The following is a 21,729-nucleotide window of genomic DNA, read 5'->3' as shown; positions in this document are numbered from 1 at the left end:
TGGGGGGGCACGGTGGCTTAGTGGTTAGCACGTTCTCCTCACACCTCCAGGGTCGGGGTTCGATTCCCGCCTCCGCCTTGTGTGTGTGGAGTTTGCATGTTCTCCTCGTGCCTCGGGGGTTTCCTCTGGGTACTCCGCTTTCCTCCCCAAGTCCAAAGACATGCATGGTAGGTTGATTGGCATCTCTGGAAAATTGTCCGTAGTGTGTGAGTGAATGAGAGTGTGTGTGTGTGCCCTGCGATGGGTTGGCACTCCGTCCAGGGTTTTTCCTGCCTCTATGCCCGATGATGCCCGAGATAGGCACAGGCTCCCCGTGACCCGAGAAGTTCAGATAAGCGGTAGAAAATGAATGAATAGTTACTTATTCAAGCCTGAAGTGAAACACGATGCAGTGACCAAGGGAGAGAAGAGAGCTCAAAAAGGACATCGATCTGTGTTTCTGAGCTACACACACACACTCACTCTAAAGGGTTTGCTTGTCTTATGAGATACTAAGCCTCTTTTGCTTGTCCTCTGATGCCTTTGATATAAATCCGTGCAATAAGACATGCTGTGTCGCTCAATGTCAGAACACTGAGTCCCTGCGAAGGTCTTGTGATGTTTCTGCAGTTCATATGGAATCAAACCTTTCAGGGAACAGTAGCACTGTTGAGTTACTGTTACACAAACATGCCGATTTGCATTCAATAAATGCATCTAACCTTATGTAATGTTACAAACCTTTTACAGTTTACACTAAAACCTCCTTCCAACAATCCTAAATAATTGTCTCCTTTATCTCAGAGAAAACGCCACCATATCAACATTTACACACGTTTTTGTCTGCTCATGTTTAAAAAAATACAATAGGTTAGAATACACAACATGAACAATAACGTTGGGTTCTTCTTGTAACTGGAACTAGTGTTTGAGCTGTTATAGAAAAGTAATCAACAATCAGAATAGAAAATTCAGCTGCGCTGTGGTGTGGCTTAAAACAACATCACGTGTGTATGGATTTTGTCATTAATTTTTCAAATGAAGCCCTGCTTTCAGGTCACGATTGTTGACTCAGCTGAGGATATCTGAAAAGCCATCCAAGTTGTCCTCCCCCTTACTCTCTCTGACACAGACAGCTGCCCAAAGATTTTACGGTGTTTAACACGCGTCATTGTTTGCTCCTTTAACAGCTCTGTGTTTAGTTTGGATCACTTGTAAGCATGTTAAATTAAAAAATGTACAACATGTGCATGTAGCACTTGGGGTCAAAACAGAGTCGATTGCACTCCGGTTTTCCTTCAGCACCTTAGTATGCGACTAATGAAAGTCAATGATCTTTACGGCAGTCGTTTTGATGCTTCCAACCCGACAGACGCCTGTCTACACCTGCTGTCTCTGCCTCCTCCGTCTTTAAATACCAGGTCAATTATTCATGCATGATTAACCTTGCCTGACATTTTGTCAATGTCCTTATTATTTTTCTGCATTAGCGGTGTCTGATCACGACACCGTTCACACACAGCAACCAGTTTTATATCTGTGGCATCTTATGAACGCAAGAGTTAATGACAGTTAATGACATTTCAGATATGATTACAGCCGAGTTTTTCCATTTAATATTAATGTTGTTCCTCTCTGAGCAAAGACCTCCACTAAGTCTGCTAAGTGATTTGTCAATTTCTCTGAATGCCATTTTCGTGTTTGTAGGTGATCCTGGTCTCAGCTAATAAGCTCACACGCTACATCGAGCCTTGTCAGCTGACCGATGAGTTTGGAGGGAGTCTGCAGTATGACCACATGGACTGGCTGAACAAGAGGCTGGTCAGTAACTAGCTCAACTATCATTTTTATACCTGTGCACACATTGTGCCTTAGATTGAGTTACAGGGCAGATTCTTTATGGGAACTGGTTTGTCTTAGCACTTTTTTCATTCATCCCCTCATACAACAGAAAACCATGCAGTCTTGAGAATCCTGATTTAAAGCAGAGCTTAAACTGTTTCATTCTCTTTCCACATGTTCACTTTGTGTAGTGTTACAACATATTCCATACTTGGCTGTAATTACAGCTGCAGCTCCTGTGGGACATGTCTCTCATCAGCTTTGTACATCTGGATCCTGACTATTGCTCAGCCTCTATCAGGTTTGATGGAGAATGTTGGTTAACAGGCATTTCAACACATTCGAGTTCTTCTCTCCTTTAGCTCTGGCATTATGCTGAGTAGCGCCGTGCTGTCAGAAGGTGAACTTTAGCAAGCCATGGTCTCAAACCTTTGCATTCACATTTGCATTTGCTTTGTATTTGACTCCAACCTTGACTAGTTTCTCAGACTTGGCTGATAAAACACATGCACACATGAGGCTACCATCACCAGGTTTCACTGTGGGGATGGCGTTGTTGGGATTCATAAGCAGTGTTTGGTTTCCCGCCAAGACCCTGCCGATACCACCCCCACCCCACACTACCGCAAACTCCTCCATGCGGCCCAGCCCTGTGGCGTGCCTAGATCAGGACATGTATGAGCAGCTTATATCATCCATTGTAAAACAGCAGATTTAATGGTGGTTACTGGGTTATTTATTTTTTTTGTTTATTCATTTTTATAACGTACCAAATCCCACAATAGTTTTATTAGTCTTTTGGTTTTTGTAATGCTGCTTGTTTAGGTTTGTCTTCTGTGTTCTTCCACTACGAAGAGCAGTAGATGCATTTTTTTTTTTTAAGTTATTTATTTATTTATTTATTTTAAGTATTACGTTAATTTGCATAAATATGGACCCCCAAACCACAGGGGCAACTAATTCTTGTACAGTCACATCTTTTGCAAAACCTTTTTAGTGATTAATTTGATGAATATTATTGTTTTTCTCCATACTATTATGAGCTATTTTGTTAAGAATCATGATGCAGGTTCCCGAGCTGCAACACAACAGTTTTCTACAATGACTAATTTTGCACGGCACACTTTTCATAATTCTGTGTTTTCCAGGTGTTTGAAAAATTCACCAAGGAGTCAACGTCCCTGTTGGACGAACTCTCGGTCATTAACGAAAACGAAAAGACCAGCCAGTCTGATAAGTCCAGGTAATCGATGACACCGGTTCAGACTCATGCTCTCTCTCTCTCTCTTTCTCTTTCTTTCTCTGTCTCTCTCTCTCTCTCTCTCTCTTTCTCTCTCTCTCTTTCTTTCTCTGTCTCTCTCTCTCTCTCTCTCTCTCTTTCTTTCTCGTTCTCTCTCTCTTTCTTTTTTTCTTGCTCTCTCTCTCTCTAGCTTTTATTAAGGCATATTAATTATTCATGAAGTCTTCTGCTCTCAGATTACTCGAGTGATTCAGTGCTATCAGCTGGTCCCGCAGCAGGAGCTAGTGATAATGAGAACAAGGAAAAGAGGCACTTCATATAAGGAGCCAGGTTCTATTCTGTTCTATATCCTAATGGACTTGGTGATAGTTCTTGCTCATGTGCCTGCTTGAAATGGTGCTATCGGTGGAGTCATAAAAGCTTTCCTTATGACTAAATGCACTGCTTAGTCTCGTGTCAGATTGTGTTACTACTCTAAAGAATAATGATGTAGCTGTTGCTTTAGCTGATCGATTTTACCGTTTTCGTTGACACCAGTGTAACTCTTTTTCGAATGCCAGTTTAAACTGGTTATTAGTCGGCTATTTAATACGGCGCACTCTGGAACAGAGAACATATTTTGCGGTTTAACACGTGCGCTCGTGAGTGCCTTCCACCCTCTTTCATATGCTTGAGCTGAGTAGTTTTGCTGTAATTGACATGGGTGAGAGCATATGGGCCTCCTACCCAGAGAACAGTTTTACTGGCATGGTTTCAGAATTATTATTATTAGTAGTATTATTTTGAATAAAACACTTTTTTATTCTGCTTACTCAGGCCCAAAATGTGAACTAGGATTCTGTACCAAGTTCTTAGAGAAATTAGTACATTTACATTTATTTATTTATATGCCATTTGGCAGATGGCCTTATCTAAAGCCACTTGCATTTATGTCATTCATACAACTGAGCAGTTGAGCGTTAAGGGCTTTGCTCAGGGGCCCAGCAGTGGCAGCTTGGTCGTACTTGGATTTGACCTCCCAACCTTCTGATCTGTTGTATTTTCTACTATATTTTCCTGGATGTTTGTCATGTGATCAGGCTCCGTTTACAACATGGTGTCCAAGTTGTAGAAGAAGCTGGAGAGAAGTTGAAGGGCAGGAACCTTGGCTTTAATTTCACTTTGGAATTTTACAAAAAACCTAGCAAGTAGAAGCATTCAAACAACCTTTTTGCCCAAGGCAACAGCAGACAAACACAGAGCCTCCGAAAATAACAGGAGAAATGATGGCATGTATTCTCCTCAGTTGAGGATGGTGAAAAATACAGATCTGTCAAATCTGGATTGGAATAAATTCACAGATACATTCATAAATTATGAAATTCCCCCAGGACCACATGCAAATTTAACCTTGTCAAAAAAGGGCTTAAGGCATCCAACATTTAGGTGCTGTGTCCTTCAGCACAGACTTGGTGTGTGTTATTGTACGGAAAATGTGACATTAGTAATTATCTTCCCTTAAAAAAACCTTAAAATATCAGTCATTTGTCCTTGTGGTTAGACGCATCACAGTAGAATTATTGCCCCAGCCACAAGAGTCTTGATTCTGTGTTCTTTTTTTATGCATGCAAAACGATCCTTAGGTAAAATGTAAAAGCATTGCATGTTTATCTGCTTTGCCTTGAACCACACCAGGGATATCAAGACTCTGGACAGACATGGAGCCATTCTGTGGCACCAAATGTTTAAAAAAAGTAATAAAGTTGTTTTTTTTTTCCATCACTACAGGCCTTCGGAGTGTAACGTCCTGCCGTCATTCGACCCAGAAACCGTCCTGCAAACCGGTACGTCTAACTTTCTCTTAATTAATGCACCGCCGAATGATTCTACAGAAACATTAAACTGGGAAAAAGTCGGTGAAGTTATGATAATATAATTTGTGTAAATATTGGATTTATAACCTTCGTCCTGGATAGTTTGAGACTTTTCCACGCATTTGGCACTTTGTCACAATCCTGTCAGAATCTGAATAATAACATTTCTGGTAAGCTTTACCATGCCAGGATGTGCCAAACCCAGACTTTTCAGGGTGGAACAGCGTGTGGTTTCCAGACCTGCAGCAAACACCCGAGGCTGTTTTTCCACATATCGCCGTGTAGACGAGTGGATGGATGAGTGGTAACTCTTCTCGTGTGCCTGAGCTCCAGCCACTGAAAGAAGCACTGTGTCCTCGCCATTACACTGCAGCACACAAACACACGGCTGAACAATGTCTTTGTCAGTTCAGACGACTCGCGCCGAGTGCAGAATTCAGATCCTTCATTTGCTTTGTTTAGAGTCTGTGAGCACAAGTGGATTCGTTATGCTTTCAGTTTGAGTGGCCTTTAAGGATTTTTGTGGTCGCTGTGAAGGAAATGGCGATAGATTGTAGTGTTTTCCGTGTGAATAAATGAAAGCAGCCTTACTCATTCAGCTGAAGTGCTTCTTTTCACTGTATTGAGGATCAGAAATGTTTAATCATCCATGACCTTTCTCTTTCTCTCTAAACGCCTTCACATTCCACCTGTTTCGTATCTCTCGTCGTTTGCTTTCTGTGAAATTTCTCAAATCCCTTTCTTTTATTTCATTCTCTTTTGTCCTGAGGTCTTTGTGTGTTAATCACTTTACCGATTCTCTCTCTCTCTCTCTCTCTCTCTCTCTCTCTCTCTCTCTCCCCCTTTCTCTCAGGTCATGAGTTGCTGTCAGAGTTGCAGCAGAGGAGGTTTAATGGCTCAGAGGGCGGAGGCGGTGGAGGAGGAACGGCCTGGTCTCCGATGGACGATGAGCTCCTGGCTCAGCCACAGGTCATGAAGCTTCTCGACTCTCTGCGTGAACAGTACACCAAGTACCAGGAGGTCTGTCGCCAACGCAGCCGCCGCTCGCAGCTGGACCAGATCCACACCAAGGTCATGCAGGTAATGTTCACTGATCTTCACACACAGACACTGTATATCGGCATTGTTTCTGATGACGGTACACCAGCAGTGTGTTAGGGAAAGGCTGGCAGTATATGTGTGGGTGACTTGTAATTGCATATTTACCTATATTCATGAAATTTTCCTTGTCGGGATCCAACCTTCTACTGGCTTCGAACGTCTGTTTATAAAGACAAGGGGACTTGAATAAGAACATCTGTGCACTTGTTCATTCAGGATCAGTTTTGGTCCAAACACTGTTCCAGCCTGACAGCCTGATCCTGTGCACAAAGCAAGCTCCTTTAAGGCATGGTATGTTATCGTTGGAGTGGAAGAGAGTCCTGCACAGAGCTCTGATTTGGTCACAACTCCACTGAACACCACTGGGATGAACTGGAACACCGACTACACTCCAGACAACATCAGAGTCTGATCTCACTAAAGCTCTTGTTGACAAATGAATGTAAATTCCCAGGAAGACTCCACAGAAGAGTGGATCTTATTATAACAGCAAAATCCTGTTCAACAAGCATACAGAAGCATGTATCTTTACCATCCAAACCTTATAGTTTCTACTTTCGTGCCAATTCTTCAGTCCTCGATTAACATTACTGTGCCTTGACATTGTTTTCTGGAACTTTAATTCCAACTTTTGTTATCTCTTCTAGTACTTTTATGGGTTTGCTGTGTATGATCATAAATCATCCTCCCACAGACGATCAGTTTACTTAAGAGAGAATTGTTGGTGGCTGCTTGAGGAAATAGCCGTATTATCATTTCATCTGAGAGCCAACAAGTGTAATGGAGTGTAGACCACAACAGCTCAAGCCCTAAGACGGACCCAGTCCGAGTGTTGCTCTGTTTTCATCATCTGGTCTGCGTTCAGGGGAATTATACATCTTCAGTGATATTAGAGAAGGGAATTGAACTGCAACTCGGCAAATATTAATACGTCAGCACAGGCTTTTATTCAGCTGCTTTTTTTGGCGTTAGCTAAGGTCGCACTAGTATATAGTCGAATCAGAATAGTCAAATCTCAGTAACACTAGGCATGATATCGTATTAAATGTTCATATTGCTTTGAACAATTGCCTAAGGGATATTGTACGGTAAAATAAAGTGAGCACATGGGAGAATGTGTTGCACGCTTGGGTTTTGATTTAAGTGTTCCGATGGAAATCGTATCTTCACGCAGAGCAGAGTGTTCCAGCAAAGCGTTTCAATAGCTGTCATTTTTATACGACTCTGTCAGCCTGGAGTCAGCCTAGAGGAAATGATTTCATTTGGAGTTTGTTCTTTATTGCTGTTTCAGTTGTTGATACTACAGAAATATGAGAACTAGTAGCACTTGAACATCTCCTTTACCAGACATTAAGTTTAATCCTGTGACCCGGCAAACAATGATAAAGATACATTTCCTAGACCATGAAGTTCTGACTTTGTGGTTTCACAAGTCCATATTAATAAATGCACTTGTTTTGTATACGTTATCGTTTCTACTCCTTCACATGCACTTGTTAGGCGGACGTTCCACCTAAGCTCTGTAATTAATTTCACGAGGATGAAAAGTGTTTAATTTTATTGAGATTTTCTCTAATGGGATATCCAGTATTTTAGGAAGGAGTTCTCAGTGTCCGAGTTTCCAGTGGCAATAGCAACTAGCTGCCTTTTGGATTGTTTAAGTCTTAAATTCAAAAGAAAGAAGCCTCCTGGTGATTCTAATTCGATTTCTGTCCAGGGAGCTAACCCAGCCACTAAAGAGCTAAGTCTCAGCGCAGGGTAAAATGGAAGGGTTATGTCAGGAAGGTAAAAACCTTTGCCAAATCAAATATGTGGACCTGATTTTAAAGAAGTGGTAGCCTAGTGTTTCAGGTGTTCGTCTACCAATCGGAAGGTTGTGAGGTCGAATCCACCAAGCTGCCACTGCTGGGCTCCTGAGCAAGGCCTTTAGCTTCAAGTGACGTATAAAATGAGATAAAAATGTAAGTCTGGATAAAGGCATCTGCTAAATGCTAAAAATGTAATGTGGCGACCCCTCAACAGGGAGCAGTCGAAAGAACAACATTAGATTCAAGACGTAGAAATGTTAATAGCTTCTATAATGTCATCACTTAAGCAGACGTTTACGTTAAACATAGCTATAAATGGATCAAAATTCCTTAATAAATGAGAAAATTGTCTGCAAATAGCTCAACTTTTGATTCACCTTGAGAATTCTTCTAGAACAACTCACCCCCATGTGTTTTTTATTTAGTATCTACTGGGTATTATAAGGTGTCAGAATCCTTGTCTCCGACGATCCTACATACGTGATGCTGACAGAGCGAAATGTTCATTTGAGAGACCTTTTCAAAACACTCTTGTTCTAATTGAATGAAACATCTGCTGCCTTCTGATCAGGTTCTATACGTGTGTGAGGCCAGCTTTAAGAAATTAAAGCTGTAAACCCCCTTCCTAATCCTGTGTGCGGAAACGCCACGTGAGCAGAACCGTGCTGCCCCGAACCACTTGTGCACACATCCATTAACGTCTCTTCACTCTGCAGCTTCTCCGCAGCAGTCTGCTTACTCTAGATGCCCTAATTCATTCAACAGCAAGAGGGAATTAAATTTGTCTACTTGACTGTAATTCTCTTATGAAATCACAGATGTGAGTTACCGTACATGGGGAGGATCTCCTGAGAAATTGCTTTTAATTATAACTTGCCCACGTCAGCACCGAAAAACTGTTTATTTAAAGTTGTTCCTGTTTTCATTCTCAGGCTCCCACTACATATTACATACGAATGCTTCAGAGACTGGAGGCGTGTTAGGATCTTGTTTAAGTGGCAGTTGGGTAGCTAATTTAAATCCCAAATCATGTCAGTCAGAGCCAATCACGCATCCCTTCACTTCTCCCTAACCGAATTGGTTCCTTGTGGAGGTCTGTGCAGGAGGCGAGTGCTGGAGTGACATGCCCGCTGCACAAAAAGCGTTTCAGCGCCTTATTATTTAGTCATGGTCGTACTACTGTTCATTCACAGAGGACTATGATGGCTGTAATTATCCGTTCTCATGAGGAACGCACTTTTTTTTTTTTTACATTTAATTTTACTAGCAGGCAGATATCCATTTAAACTCCCAGATCGTGTTAGTCCGAGCCAGTCTGATCTGACTAAGTTGTGTTGGGGTTCCTGCACTGGGATCTGCTGCCTGTTTGTGTAGAAGTGGCTGATTGTTTTACGAATAGTAATGAATACTATTATGTATACACAAGCTATTTTTTCTTTTAAGTACATGTAGCGGTATATTCAGTCACATTTGGTCACATGTATGTAGAACCCGGTGTGTCTGTCTATTTATTTTTAATAGGATAATAGAAATTTTTAAAGATTTTTTTATTTTATTTATTTATTTATTTATTTTTTAAGCTTTGTTGTTCTCGTGCTGTTAATAAATTGCAGTTAACTCACAAATTACATGTCCGATCGGCATCTCGAATGCCAATCTAAGACACTAATACCTATTATTTAACAACTACCACACCCTGAGAAGGGATAAATCTGGAGAAGTGAGAGATAAAGCAAGTTTAACGTGAATCTGTCTGTCCCCAGGAGAAGTTGGACAATGCTTTTTAAATCGGATGAGCATATTGATGCCGTAATTGGCGAAAACCTTAATCTCCGAAACACCAGATGTTCTGGGGAGAGTGACGTGCCCCAAGAGGCATGAAAACGATTGTCATATTCCATATGTGATGCAGAAGGTGAAGCGTTAAACCCATCCACTTTAAGTGTTTTCATCTACAGAACACTATCTACACATACCCAGGTGATCACAGCCATCGAGAACATCACACTGGCAGCACTTCATTTATTTTCATTACATTCATGTCAGCAATTAAACTGAATGAGCTGTATAAAAGTTGATAATATGATCCGTGTGTAATATTAAAGCCTGGCGGTTATGTGATACGAAGCCGATGAATTGAGGTGCACAATTAGCAAGTCGCCTTGTTTGTAAATCGACACAAACTTTGGAGCGCTCAGAGGAGCTCCAAAACTGTGAAACTGTGTTTTCATGTTTGTCGCATTTCCTTGAGTTCATTATCCACTTTGATATTCATATTGTTTGTTCAAGATTGACTTAATGCTCTAAAGCATGTTAAGGATTAGAATCAGATGTTCGGAATGACAGGACAACTCCATTCAAATCTTGCCTGAGGTGTTCATAACTCGTTAAATGCACATTTTAGCAGGTTGCATGAAGAGCTTTTAGGTTTTACTTGACTCCTTAATGGTGCAGGTCAAGTGATCTGGTTTTATTGGCTAGGAAACAACTGTGGGTAATTCTGTTCCAGTGCATCATGCATTATGGAAGGAATAATACAATGACAGCCTGTTCTTTTGTACGAAAATAATCCACGGCAGGATGGTGTGACGCTTTTCCCCCAATGTACATTATTTTCTGGTGCTCTTTGAGCTCTGTGTTTCCGTCACCAGTCCCGAAGCTTACTCACTGAGACATCACTGCTCCTGTCATTGTTATACATTTAGCTGGTAAAGCGTAGAGTTATTGTGTCACCACATGACGTGAGTCACTGCGAGCTTCTCAGCGGTATTGTGACACTCCTTTTTTTTTTTTATTTGTTGTTATTGTGTGTGCTTGTGTGTAGGTGGTGAACTGGCTGGAGGGTCCTGGCACAGAGCAGCTCCGCACTCAGTGGGGAATCGGAGACTCGATCCGGGCGTCACAGGCCCTACAGCTCAAACACGAGGAGATCGAGAGCCAGCACAGCGTAAGCACACAGCCATTTCCACCTCACGCTAACCCTTAGCTCCTATACAACTCTTTAGCTGATTTCTGTCTCTCTCTCTCACACACACACACAAAGCTTGAATGGCTGTGCCTGCTCTCACATGAGCGGGCTAATAGCCTGATTTTAAAACGCTTGTGGGTCTAAAATACGATGGTTTGAATATATGACAGTTAAAGCGATGACTGGCTGTGCCGCTTTCAGCAGCTTACAGTGCGCCCACCAGTGACCATCATCACATTTTTCATTCTGTATTAATGCTGTAGGACTGAATCCAATAGCGGGGTTACACTCAGGCTTATTAAATACCTTCATCCTTCATGTTCTGTTGCTTAGCTACCAAAGCTTACTGCTATGTTACTGTTTGGCAAAATTATTTTATGTGAATATAATTAATAAACATATTAATAAGCTTATTTAATGCTGGAGGTTTTTTCTCTCACTATATTAAAAACACTATATTCACTGTGTTTATTAACTCTCTGTAGGAGACTACTACTTCCTGCTTTAGCATACTATTACTTCCTGCTTTAGCATACTACTACTTCCTGCTTTAGCATACCACTACAGCTGGCTTTAGCATAGTGCTACTACTAATACAAAATTACAATTGAAACCCGAGATCATTCCTAGTTTGTGAAATTTGCCTCTAAATCTTACTGTTTGCAACCAAACTGAGACTCCACTTTAATCGGATGATCTGCTCTTTCATGCAATTATCCATTCATGCAGTTACAAGACAAGGTACAGTGCATAAAAAAATACAAGACGAGCTACAGTTAATGTTCACATCAAACCTCAGAATGAAGAAAAAGCTAAATGATCTGTGACTTGTCAGGGTTGTTAGTGCCAGATGGACTGATTCAAGAGTTTCAGAAACTTCACACACAACAGTTTACACAAAATGGGGAAAAACAAATAAGTGAGCACAGAACAGTGGGTAGAAACACCTTGTTTATGAGACTTAAGTCACGTCAACTTTCTTTTTAAAGCACATTTAAAAGCCACAAGGTGCTGAAAAAGTGCCGTATAATAGGAAAAAAAAACTTACCAGATAGTAATACAGGGAAAAGACTAAATAGAATCATCTAACACAAATAGACAAGCTCGTAAACACGCAAACAAGAGAAGGGACAAATAAAATTACATGCTTTAAAAATTAACCAGAGCAATTGTAGGATAAAATAAGGGAAATAAAATGTAAATTTGACAGCATTACTTCATAGAATGTTCACACCTCAATGTTAAAAGCTTGAAAAAATGTTATAAAGTTGGATTTCTAAATCTCCAGCGATTATGGAGGTTTTAACCAAATTAGAGAAGGCTGTTCCATAGCCGAGAAACTCAGCTTTGTGCCTCAAACAACATTTAAAGGTAGCTGACCAGAGGACCTTAGCATTCATGAGGAGAACTATGGGCAAACAAGGTCCAAGATATAACTCGGGGCCAGTCATGTAGGGCTTTAAATACAAATATAATCTTCTATTAGAGGGCTGGGGAAATTGCTCTCTGCTTTCCTTGTTGGGTCAAGGGCCTGGCACCAGCATTCTGAACCAGCTGCAATGGAGCAAGAGACGACTTGCATTCGAACTCCCACCTAGAGAGAGTTATAACGCTCATGACATGAAGCCTGTATCAGTTCCTTCAGCTGTTTAAAGGAAATGATCCCTTTGAGTTCATCAATCATTCTGAGCTAGCAGTAACTACTCCCTACTCCGAGATAATTTGCTCGATAAATTTGAATACAGAGTCAATTATAACACCAAGGTTCTGAAAATGACGCCCGAACATTTGACGATAAAGACCCAAGAACGTTAGCTAAAAGACGAGAGAGGGATCAGAGGAGAATAGCCAGGCTCTCATTACAACTTGGGTGTGCTGAAAAGCTTCTCATAATGGAGAAAATGTCCAAATTTAATGCGGAAGGGCTTCAAGAGCAGAAGACCATGTCAGTACTGCAGACTCTAGTAGTCACAGGTCACCGAAACTGGACAGCTGACGACTGAACAAACAACACATGGTCTTTATCCAAACTACTGATGTAACATATTGCCAGTGTAGCCTCCTGTTTCTGTTGGGTATTTCCTGGCAGTAATGTCTGAACTCCTAACACATAATGTTAATATTGATTTTAAACCGCAGATAATGACCTCTGATGTGTTCCATCATCCATGCTGCTTTCAGTCAGTACAAGCCCACTGTTTGGTCTTTTGTTGAGACATTTCTGCTTTCGTCCATTTGGACTATTGTAATTTTCTCTAGGAATAAATGGGCTTGAAATGACCGTTTAGACTCCTACCCAGTACAGACTCATGAATAGCACGGCTTAATGGATTTGTTAGATTTAACAGATATAACATTGACAAAAGCTGCTAGATGCGTCTTTTAACACATTTTACGAAGACGTATTTTGCACAATTTTACGCAGATTGATTTTCACCTCCTGCAATTCATTATGAGCCGCTGATTGCGCACTGTGACCGTGACATCAAAACAGTCCTGACAGACGGCCACAAATAATGTCTGATCATGAATTACAGCATGGCGAGGCTGTCTTCAGTCACACAAGGCCCTTGTTGGTTATTAGTTTGAGTTTGTTTAGAAATTCATCAATTCTGTGAGTGCTTTTGTAATGGGTTTATGATGTTGCTTTCCATGGACACTCGAACAGCAAAGATAATCCGGTGAAATAAGTGGACGTGTGGGATATTATGGGTTGATTATTTAAACACTCAGATTTTAAATATTTAAATAGAGACTTTTTTAAATACGTTTAACAGACTAAGAAGTGGTTTCTAGCATAATATAATAAAGTATAGAGTAATAAAATAAGAATATGTTTATGCCCTCAACAGGGCACCATACTTGCATCACAATTAGTGTTAAACAAGAACTCTCTGTGTCTTTCATTTTATGTTGTTGCAAGATAATGCATTGAGCTAGTAGAGTTGTACGGTGGCTTTGCACTAGAGGTCTTCTCGGGTCTAAAGAAATGTACCCGACCCGAAGTGAAACGAATCACTTTTTACCCGAACCTGACGTGCATATTATTTATTTATTTTTTTTAAAGAAAGACCCAACCAGAGGCAAATCCGAAAAAATTAGACCCGAGTCCGACCCGACCCGTTGGCATTTTTTTTAACCCGACTGGACCCGAATGTTGCATAACTCTACACAAAAGTAACCGCTACAGAGTGGAGTCAAAATTGATTGACAGGTCTGTTTCAAGGGGGGCACGGTGGCTTTTTTGGTTAGCATGTTTGCCTCACCTCCAGGGTTTGGGGTTCGATTCCCGCCTCCGCTTTGTGTGTGTGGAGTTTGCATGTTCTCCCCGTGCCTTGGGGGTTTCCTCCGGGTACTCCGGTTTCCTCCCCCGGTCCAAAGACATGCATGGTAGGTTGATTGGCATCTCTGGAAAATTATCCGTAGTGTGTGATTGCGTGAGTGAATGAGAGTGTGTGTGTGCCCTGCGATGGGTTGGCACTCCGTCCAGGGTGTATCCTGCCTTGATGCCCGATGATGCCTGAGATAGGCACAGGCTTCCCGTTACCCGAAGTAGTTCGGATAAGCGGTAGGGAGTGAGGGAGGTCTGTTTCAACGAAAATTAGCTTACCACCAGCCACACGTCGCCGGCCACATGTCGCAAGTGGTCATGGCAAACAGAGGAGAGGTTGGAAAAGGACTTGAGTTGATGCACACACACGAGATACAGTAGTTCGGCTCTTCTTGGGTCCGTTCGGTAAAAACAGATTTTAAATTACCCGAGACCCGATGCCACTATTATTATACCCGACCCGTATCTGAGGCACACGCGAAAATTTTAGACCCGAACCCGCTCGGGTCTCAGGTCGGGCCTCGGGTTTTCAGATCTAAGTGGACCCGTGAAGACCTCTACTTTGCTCTTCATTTCAGTGTTTTCACCTACCTGTGCTGTGCTCATCCATGTGCGATAATTAACCTGATTTAGTAACAGTCATTATGCCGTTAACAGATCATGTTTAAACCAGGAATATAATCCCCAACACAATACGACACCATTTCGCTTCTTAAGACTGTAATTAATTATTTGACCGTACTTCTGAATCCGGTAGACTATAAAACTATACAATATTTAGCATTTGCTAATTGGTATGTGACTGACTTTGTTCATCTTGGACTGCTTTAAGTCTTTAGAGCTAAAACTTTTAAAACTATAACTTTTACATTAGTTATTTATTTACAAGTTTAATAATGTTAATTAGTTTTTACACCCAGATTGCCATTCCTTCTTTGATCATCTATTTGTAATCAATTCTAACTAATAATAATCTAGTTTATTCGGTTACTAAATAATTATTGAAACCGCTACCTTGTTGTGTAAAAAGAAACACATAATAACACACAACAATATCACTGGCTAGTGATTTGTCCGTCCCAGTTTAGAAAAAAAACAATCAGCACACCATGTAACCGGTCAGAATAAGGAGTAATAAAGCTCTACTTGCTTCTCCATCTAATTTTCAGTGTAAAAATAAAAAAGTTGTACTTTGTTTTGTGTCTTTAATTCAGTCCAAATTTATTTGTATACATATTTATTTTAACAATAGACATAGCCACAAAGCAGCTTGGCAGAAAGCTGTATTATAAATCGCTAAATTATTTTATTTATCATCACTGAGCAAGCCAGAGGTAAGGTTTTTTTAAGGGTCACGAGAAAAAAAAAAAAAACCCTGAGATGACATGGAGATCATGAGATGAACCAGATTCAGAAGAAATCTTCTCAAATTGTGCCAGATAGTGAGAATATAAATCATTTCCCTTCTTTATCTATACACTGTATATGATGTCAAGCGGTGCTGAGTTGGATTTTTATTAACGTCTGTCAAAGGTAAGTATCCAAGGAAGAAGCCATCCTTACACTGTTCACATGGTGGCATCCTGAGGAGCTATCATGTAGTTCTGTGCCAGTCTACACCAGCTGGCTTCAGCTAACCGTCTATACCTTCTTAGCAGAAGCATTTTCAAGCCCAATTAGGGCTCTGGTTTTTTTTTTGTTTGTTTGTTTTTTTTGTTTTTTTCTTTCTTCTTTGTTGACCTGCTGTGAAACCTCATTTGCTTAGTGACGACTTTCCTTTGATTGATTTGCTTACAAATTTCAGACAACTGAAAGTGAGAGTCAGTTTTGTTTTGTTCAGTGTTCAGTGAACCGTGGTTCAGTGTTGTTTTTGACGAGAAGGAAATGAATAAGCCTTTCTCGATCGTTTTCACAGCTGTAGGGCGTCACCGCTTTCACTCACAACAACAATCTCATCATCAGAACAGTACCACAGAGAGAAGGAGAATGTTACTTAGGCACACTTTGGTTCTGCCAAATCTAGCCCCCCTTTTTTTTTTCTTCTTCCCCATTTTATCTTCCTCTCAGAGTAATGAAGGTTGCTTATCATAGTTTGGTTTGCGGTCACACACCACTTGACTGGATCCAGCAGTCTTCCTGTGGTTCACGCCAGGTTGTTTACATCCGAGTGTCTTTTGATGTGGTTTGTGGACAGTCTGAGGGTTGATTTATGCCTCTTGGAGTGATTGTCTGTGGTTAACTGAAGGGTATTATGGGAATCATTCGGTCTGTACTGCTCGAGTGGCGGTTACAGTACCGGTACTGTTCCACAGAGCTGAGCCACTTTGTGGTTTTACGACTCTGGGCTTTTACAACATAATAACTCCATTTGTTTGAAGGAACAGTTAGTGCTGTTCTGTGCATGATTCATTGCATGGGATGTGCCTGGCTTTAAGGTTTTGTACTAAATATATAGCTATGATAAAAGCCTTATGTCATTCTGAAGGTCATGAAGCGACAGCGATGTGGAAACAACACTCGGGTAAAGCAGGACACCTGATGTTCCAGCTTATGGAGTTGTTATTAGTTCTAACATTTACATACAATTTAGTTTTGACAAGTAATAGTAATATTGTGACTCTCACAGGCATAATTTGATCGATAAATCAGAAGCTACGATTGTAGCCAAAGCATATATTTTCCCATTACAATATCAGATTTAGATTGTGTATGAAATCTTTTAGATTACATTTTTGTAATTAGTAAACAATATCCATCACACACTGTCATAACCTGAAGGTTTTAAGGTTTTAGTAAGTGGCAAAATTACAGGAGCTGATATTATTATATCAAATCTAATCTTGAACTGAAAATGCATTCAATGTGAAACTTGCTGGTTTATGAAAATTTGTAACGAAGACTGCATCTATATTATTCTATATTAATTAACATTTACGTAAACACTCGAGCATCAGCGATAAACATCAAATCAGTTCAACTTCAGAGACCTCAATCTGCCCAGTGAGGAAGTAAAAGGAGAAGAAAAAAAGTTAGAAAAACAAAAAAATCAATAAATATTTCACTACAGTACATTTCTACTTATTAAGCAGTATAGTGAAACATGATGTTACATGCTTTATTAATCAACCTAATTATTCAAGACCAAAATCTTAAGGTTTGCTCTGTCTTTATAATAACATGATTAAACTCCCCCACAATAAAATGTGTGCCTGTGTGTGTGTGTAGGAATGGTTTGCTGTGTACGTGGAGCTGAATCAGCAGATGGCGGCGCTGTTGACCGCAGGCGACGAGGAGGACCTGCTGGAGCTGAAGAATCTGCAGCAGCAGCTGAGTGACGTGTGCTACAGACAGGCCAGCCAGCTGGAGTTCAGACAGAACGTCCTGCACTCAGCCCACGAGTTCCACAGCACAGCACAGGATGTATGTGTTTCTCATAAAAAAATATATAAAAAAAAAAAAAAACACTACCAGGAATCAGTGCCTTGTTTCCAATTTGGAAATATAACATCACCCCTTACTGCTGCTAGCCAGTATCACCTTCCAGGTTTAATTCCTTTTTCTACATTTAGACAAAGATCTTTCATGTGGAGTGTAGCCTGTTTAGTTTAGAAATTATTCGGTAAATAAAAAAAAATAATAATAAAATCTAAGTTACACATTTTCCCACTTTTCCAACTCACTCTGCTGTTCCTGCTTTAAATCCTCTCTGTCTTACTCAAACGCTTGTCCATAAATAACCATGGAGGATACAACATCTGTGACATGTGAAGCCAACCGACAGCAATCTTTTGCAAACTGCTGTTCGTGCCAGCTCACAGGGAAAGTGGCATCCTCTATCTTCTGCACACATTATCTCAGATGCCCACCATTGGACATAGGGGCTCTGTGATTGTCAGGGAGAGAGTAAGCCCCTCCCTCCATAGCATGACTCCTGTAGCGTCATCAGAATTCTCATATCTTCTGCACACATTATCTCAGATGCCCGACATAGGGGCTCTGTGATTGTCAGGGAGAGAGTAAGCCCCTCCTTCCATAGCATGACTCCTGTAGCGTCATCAGGATTCTCATATCTTCTGCACACATTATCTCAGATGCCCGACATAGGGGCTCTGTGATTGTCAGGGAGAGAGTAAGCCCCTCCTTCCATAGCATGACTCCTGTAGCGTCATCAGGATTCTCAGATCTCAGGCTTCATATCTCTGAAGCTTGACATTAATCAGACATTAGTGCATGACCCTGGGAAAGCCCTTCACATTGTTACATTCAGACATTTTATATGAACTACAATCTTTCCTGGACTGAAATATAAACAAGAGTTTAATGATCATAACCATTTCTGATCACCATCACTGTGATTATTAACTCTACCCAGATCGATCTTTCTAGTCTCCTGATTAATGGGAGCTTCTTCTCTGCCTCTTCGCTTGACGGATCTCTGTTTGCCTTTTATATCAGTGCTGAAATAACCGCTGATTAATTCACTCCGCGTTCTAACTTTGGCTGAAGTTCAGCATTTCCTTGATTTAGCATTCCGACATAACGACCAAGGCCGAGCTACTATCCATCAGCCCCGGAGCAGAGAGGTTTAAGAGTTAATGCCTCGAAGGTCCAGTAGTAATAACTAGCAGCTTGAACTCATAACCTTCTTATTAGCAGCCCAGTGCTGTAGCCTCTGAGCCACTGCATGCAAAATAAGAAAAGACACCACCTTCTCTTAACAAAATGTGGATTATATAAAGATATCTGCAAAAAGAATGTCTGATGAGGGATTCAAGCTGGTTTTAATATTCACAGATGAAATTTGATGTTGGATTGATGGAATCTGCCAAACACGTTAAAAGATATAATGTCTAGGTTTAATCTTTTTAAACCATTTAACTTTTACACGTTAAACCATTAAAGATGTGTGTAATGTGTGTAATGGTTTATTACATACACTGTGCTTCAACCGTTATTCCAATCTTATCTAAAACACAAGGACTTTGTTCCAGGTATGGGAATGAATTTCATGAGCCTACATCAAAATATTGTGAATATTGAAACATTCAAAGAGAATAATAATAATAATATAATCAATCATTTTTTTTTAAGTTTTTGTTTTTTGTCTGGTTTTGTTTAGGTAGTACCGTATTTTCCGCACCATAAGGCGCACCGGATTATAAGGTGCATTCTCAATTACGGGGTCTATTTCTGTACTATAAGGCGCATGCTTAAACATACGGTCTACAAAAAAAGGTAACGGAAGCAAAGCAGTGAGTTTAGTTGAACTTTATTCTACTATTTAACAATACACACACACTATTTTTTAATCAATCTTCTCCCACAAATCCATCAAAGTCCTCATCTTCTGTGTCTGAATTGAACAGCTGAGCAATTTCGCCATCAAACATGCCGTGTTCCCTCTCATCATTGTCGGAGTCAGTCTTGTTGCCAGGTGGCTGTTCAGCAATGATGCCGGCTTTTGCGATAGCTCGGACAACAGCTAAAGCAGATACCTTAGCCCAGGCATCCACAATCCATTTACATATGGTGGCGTAACTCGGCCGACGCTGCCTCCCAGTGTTAGGTGTGTTCGCCGTCTGTGATCCATCGCCCCCACGCCGCTCACAACTTTACTTTGAACGCCCTGTTTACACACACGTCCAGCGGTTGGAGCCTCGTAAGCATGTCTCTTCACTGGTGCCATTTTCGGGGGTCCTTAGACAAACAAATGTTGTTTTGCAACATACCGGTAGTATACCTACCGGAGGCGTGGTGGAGGTAGGTGTACGTACTGCACGTATTACGTAATGTTCTCTAATTGGTTTATCGCTGCCAGCGTACGTAGTGTATGTATTACGTCCCTGTGTCAGTGGGAAATGGTCCGACAGTCAGTCAAGCGGAGCGCTTACCAAAGTCGCACAACAACATTTTTACAGATTTTGGAACTCTGTGCGCACTGGATTATTAGGCGCACGACCGAGTTTTAAGGAAATTTAAGGCTCTTCGGTGCGCCTTATAGTGTGGAAAATACGGTAATTCCTAGAAAGATCTGTAATGTGCAGCTCTGATCACTCGTCTGTAGAACAGGCTGCAGGCTTCTTTTACTGGGAGACGCACGTTGTGGTTTGATGAAGCAGATGAGATTATTAATGCCCTGTCTCATTTTCATCATTGTTCCAGCTCTCTCAACAGCTGGACGGTCTGCTGGGCATGCTTTGTGCAGACGTCGCCCCCGCCGACGGAGCCGCCATCCAGCAAACGCTCAAACATCTGGAGGAGAAACTGAAGAGCGTCGGTGAGGTCACCATCATCCTCCTTAACCGTGTACCTTCATTTGTCTGCCGATACACATCAGTAACTTTGTGTGTGTGTGTGTTTTAGAGGGAGCTCTGCAGGGCCTGAGGGAGAAGGGTCAGGTGCTGCTGGACCAGATTTCAAACCAGACATCCTGGTTCTATGGGAAAGACATGCAGATCGAGAACAAAGAGAACATTGACCACATCCACAGCGTCATGGAGGACATGCAGCTGCGCAAGCAGAGGTTCAGATCTCTCTGAATTATAAATAAACATTTACAATTCCTGTGATGGGTTAACTTCCGACACAGGACATATTTGGCTATTTTAAAGTTCGGTGTTTAGCTACAATCTGTACAAACACTGATGTTTATTCCATGCATTTATACTTCATGCTAGAGCGATTGGGATTATCGAAGCACCTTGTGAGTTTAATGGGCCTACGTCACATAGGAAGGTCATTATAACTCTTGTTTTGTCTTTCCCTTATTCAAGCCTGCTTACTGTTTGACAGCAATATGTTGCTTTGTAAGTGGCCTTATAAGGAAAAGCAGCAAAGCCGAGCAGTTCTATTCTGGCTGGAGGTAGAGCATATTTGTGGGCCTGAAATGACGAAGCCGACCATATCGTCGAAGACAACCATATGTGGGAAATCTGCCATACAAGTCCCTGTGTATGAGCTGTTACTATAGAAACAATCGCATATTAAAGCAATTATCCCCATTACAGCCAGATTTACTGTATGAGTCGCGCTGTTGTATGAAAATAACCTGATCACTCAGATTTGAGTGTTTAGCTGTGCTGTGGTATACTGATCATCAACCTATATTAACATTAGCAAGCAAGCGGCACCGAACCACAAGCAACGCCGGATTGGTCCAAGGAATCGTCTGAGCCAATTATCTGGATTTATTCAATTGGCTCAGTGACATACTGCTAAGTACGGTGACCCATACTCAGAAATCGTTCTTTGCATTTAACCCATACAAAGTGCACACACAGAGCAGTGATCACACACACAGCAGTGAACGCGCACACAAAGTGAACACACACCCGGAGCAGTGGGCAGCCATTTATGCGGCACCTGGGGAGCATTTGGGGGGGGTTCGGTGCCTTGCTCAAGGGAACCTCAGTCGTGGTATTGCCGGCCTGAGACTCGAACCCACAACCTTAGGGTTGGGAGTGAAACTCTCTAACCATTAGGCCACGACTTCCCCTCACATGAGGTTTACATCATCATAGTTATGTGTATAAAATTGTGAAAACTTCAAATGTCAATTGTTGCTTGTCAGTGTTGCAGACATTTTTGCATTGTGTCACACACACAGC

The 21,729-nt window shown here is 41.2% G+C and overlaps 1 protein-coding gene across 1 annotated transcript in view; it reads left to right on the top strand.

Annotated features, from left to right (window-relative positions):
- Nucleotides 1-21,729, top strand: part of sestd1 (SEC14 and spectrin domains 1) — a 44,798-nt gene that overhangs the window by 16,546 nt on the left and 6,523 nt on the right. The window contains exons 7-14 of the mRNA XM_027162607.2: nt 1,687-1,800; nt 2,970-3,064; nt 4,829-4,884; nt 5,768-5,994; nt 10,648-10,770; nt 17,348-17,542; nt 20,285-20,399; nt 20,486-20,645. Coding sequence (XP_027018408.1) covers nt 1,687-1,800; nt 2,970-3,064; nt 4,829-4,884; nt 5,768-5,994; nt 10,648-10,770; nt 17,348-17,542; nt 20,285-20,399; nt 20,486-20,645 — 1,085 coding nt within the window. The remainder of the gene's footprint in view (nt 1-1,686; nt 1,801-2,969; nt 3,065-4,828; nt 4,885-5,767; nt 5,995-10,647; nt 10,771-17,347; nt 17,543-20,284; nt 20,400-20,485; nt 20,646-21,729) is intronic.

Source organism: Tachysurus fulvidraco, chromosome 6 (genome assembly GCF_022655615.1).
Source record: "Tachysurus fulvidraco isolate hzauxx_2018 chromosome 6, HZAU_PFXX_2.0, whole genome shotgun sequence".
NCBI lineage: Eukaryota > Metazoa > Chordata > Actinopteri > Siluriformes > Bagridae > Tachysurus > Tachysurus fulvidraco.
The sequence above is the reverse complement of the archived record's forward strand: the minus strand, read 5'-3'. Positions and strand labels throughout refer to the sequence as shown.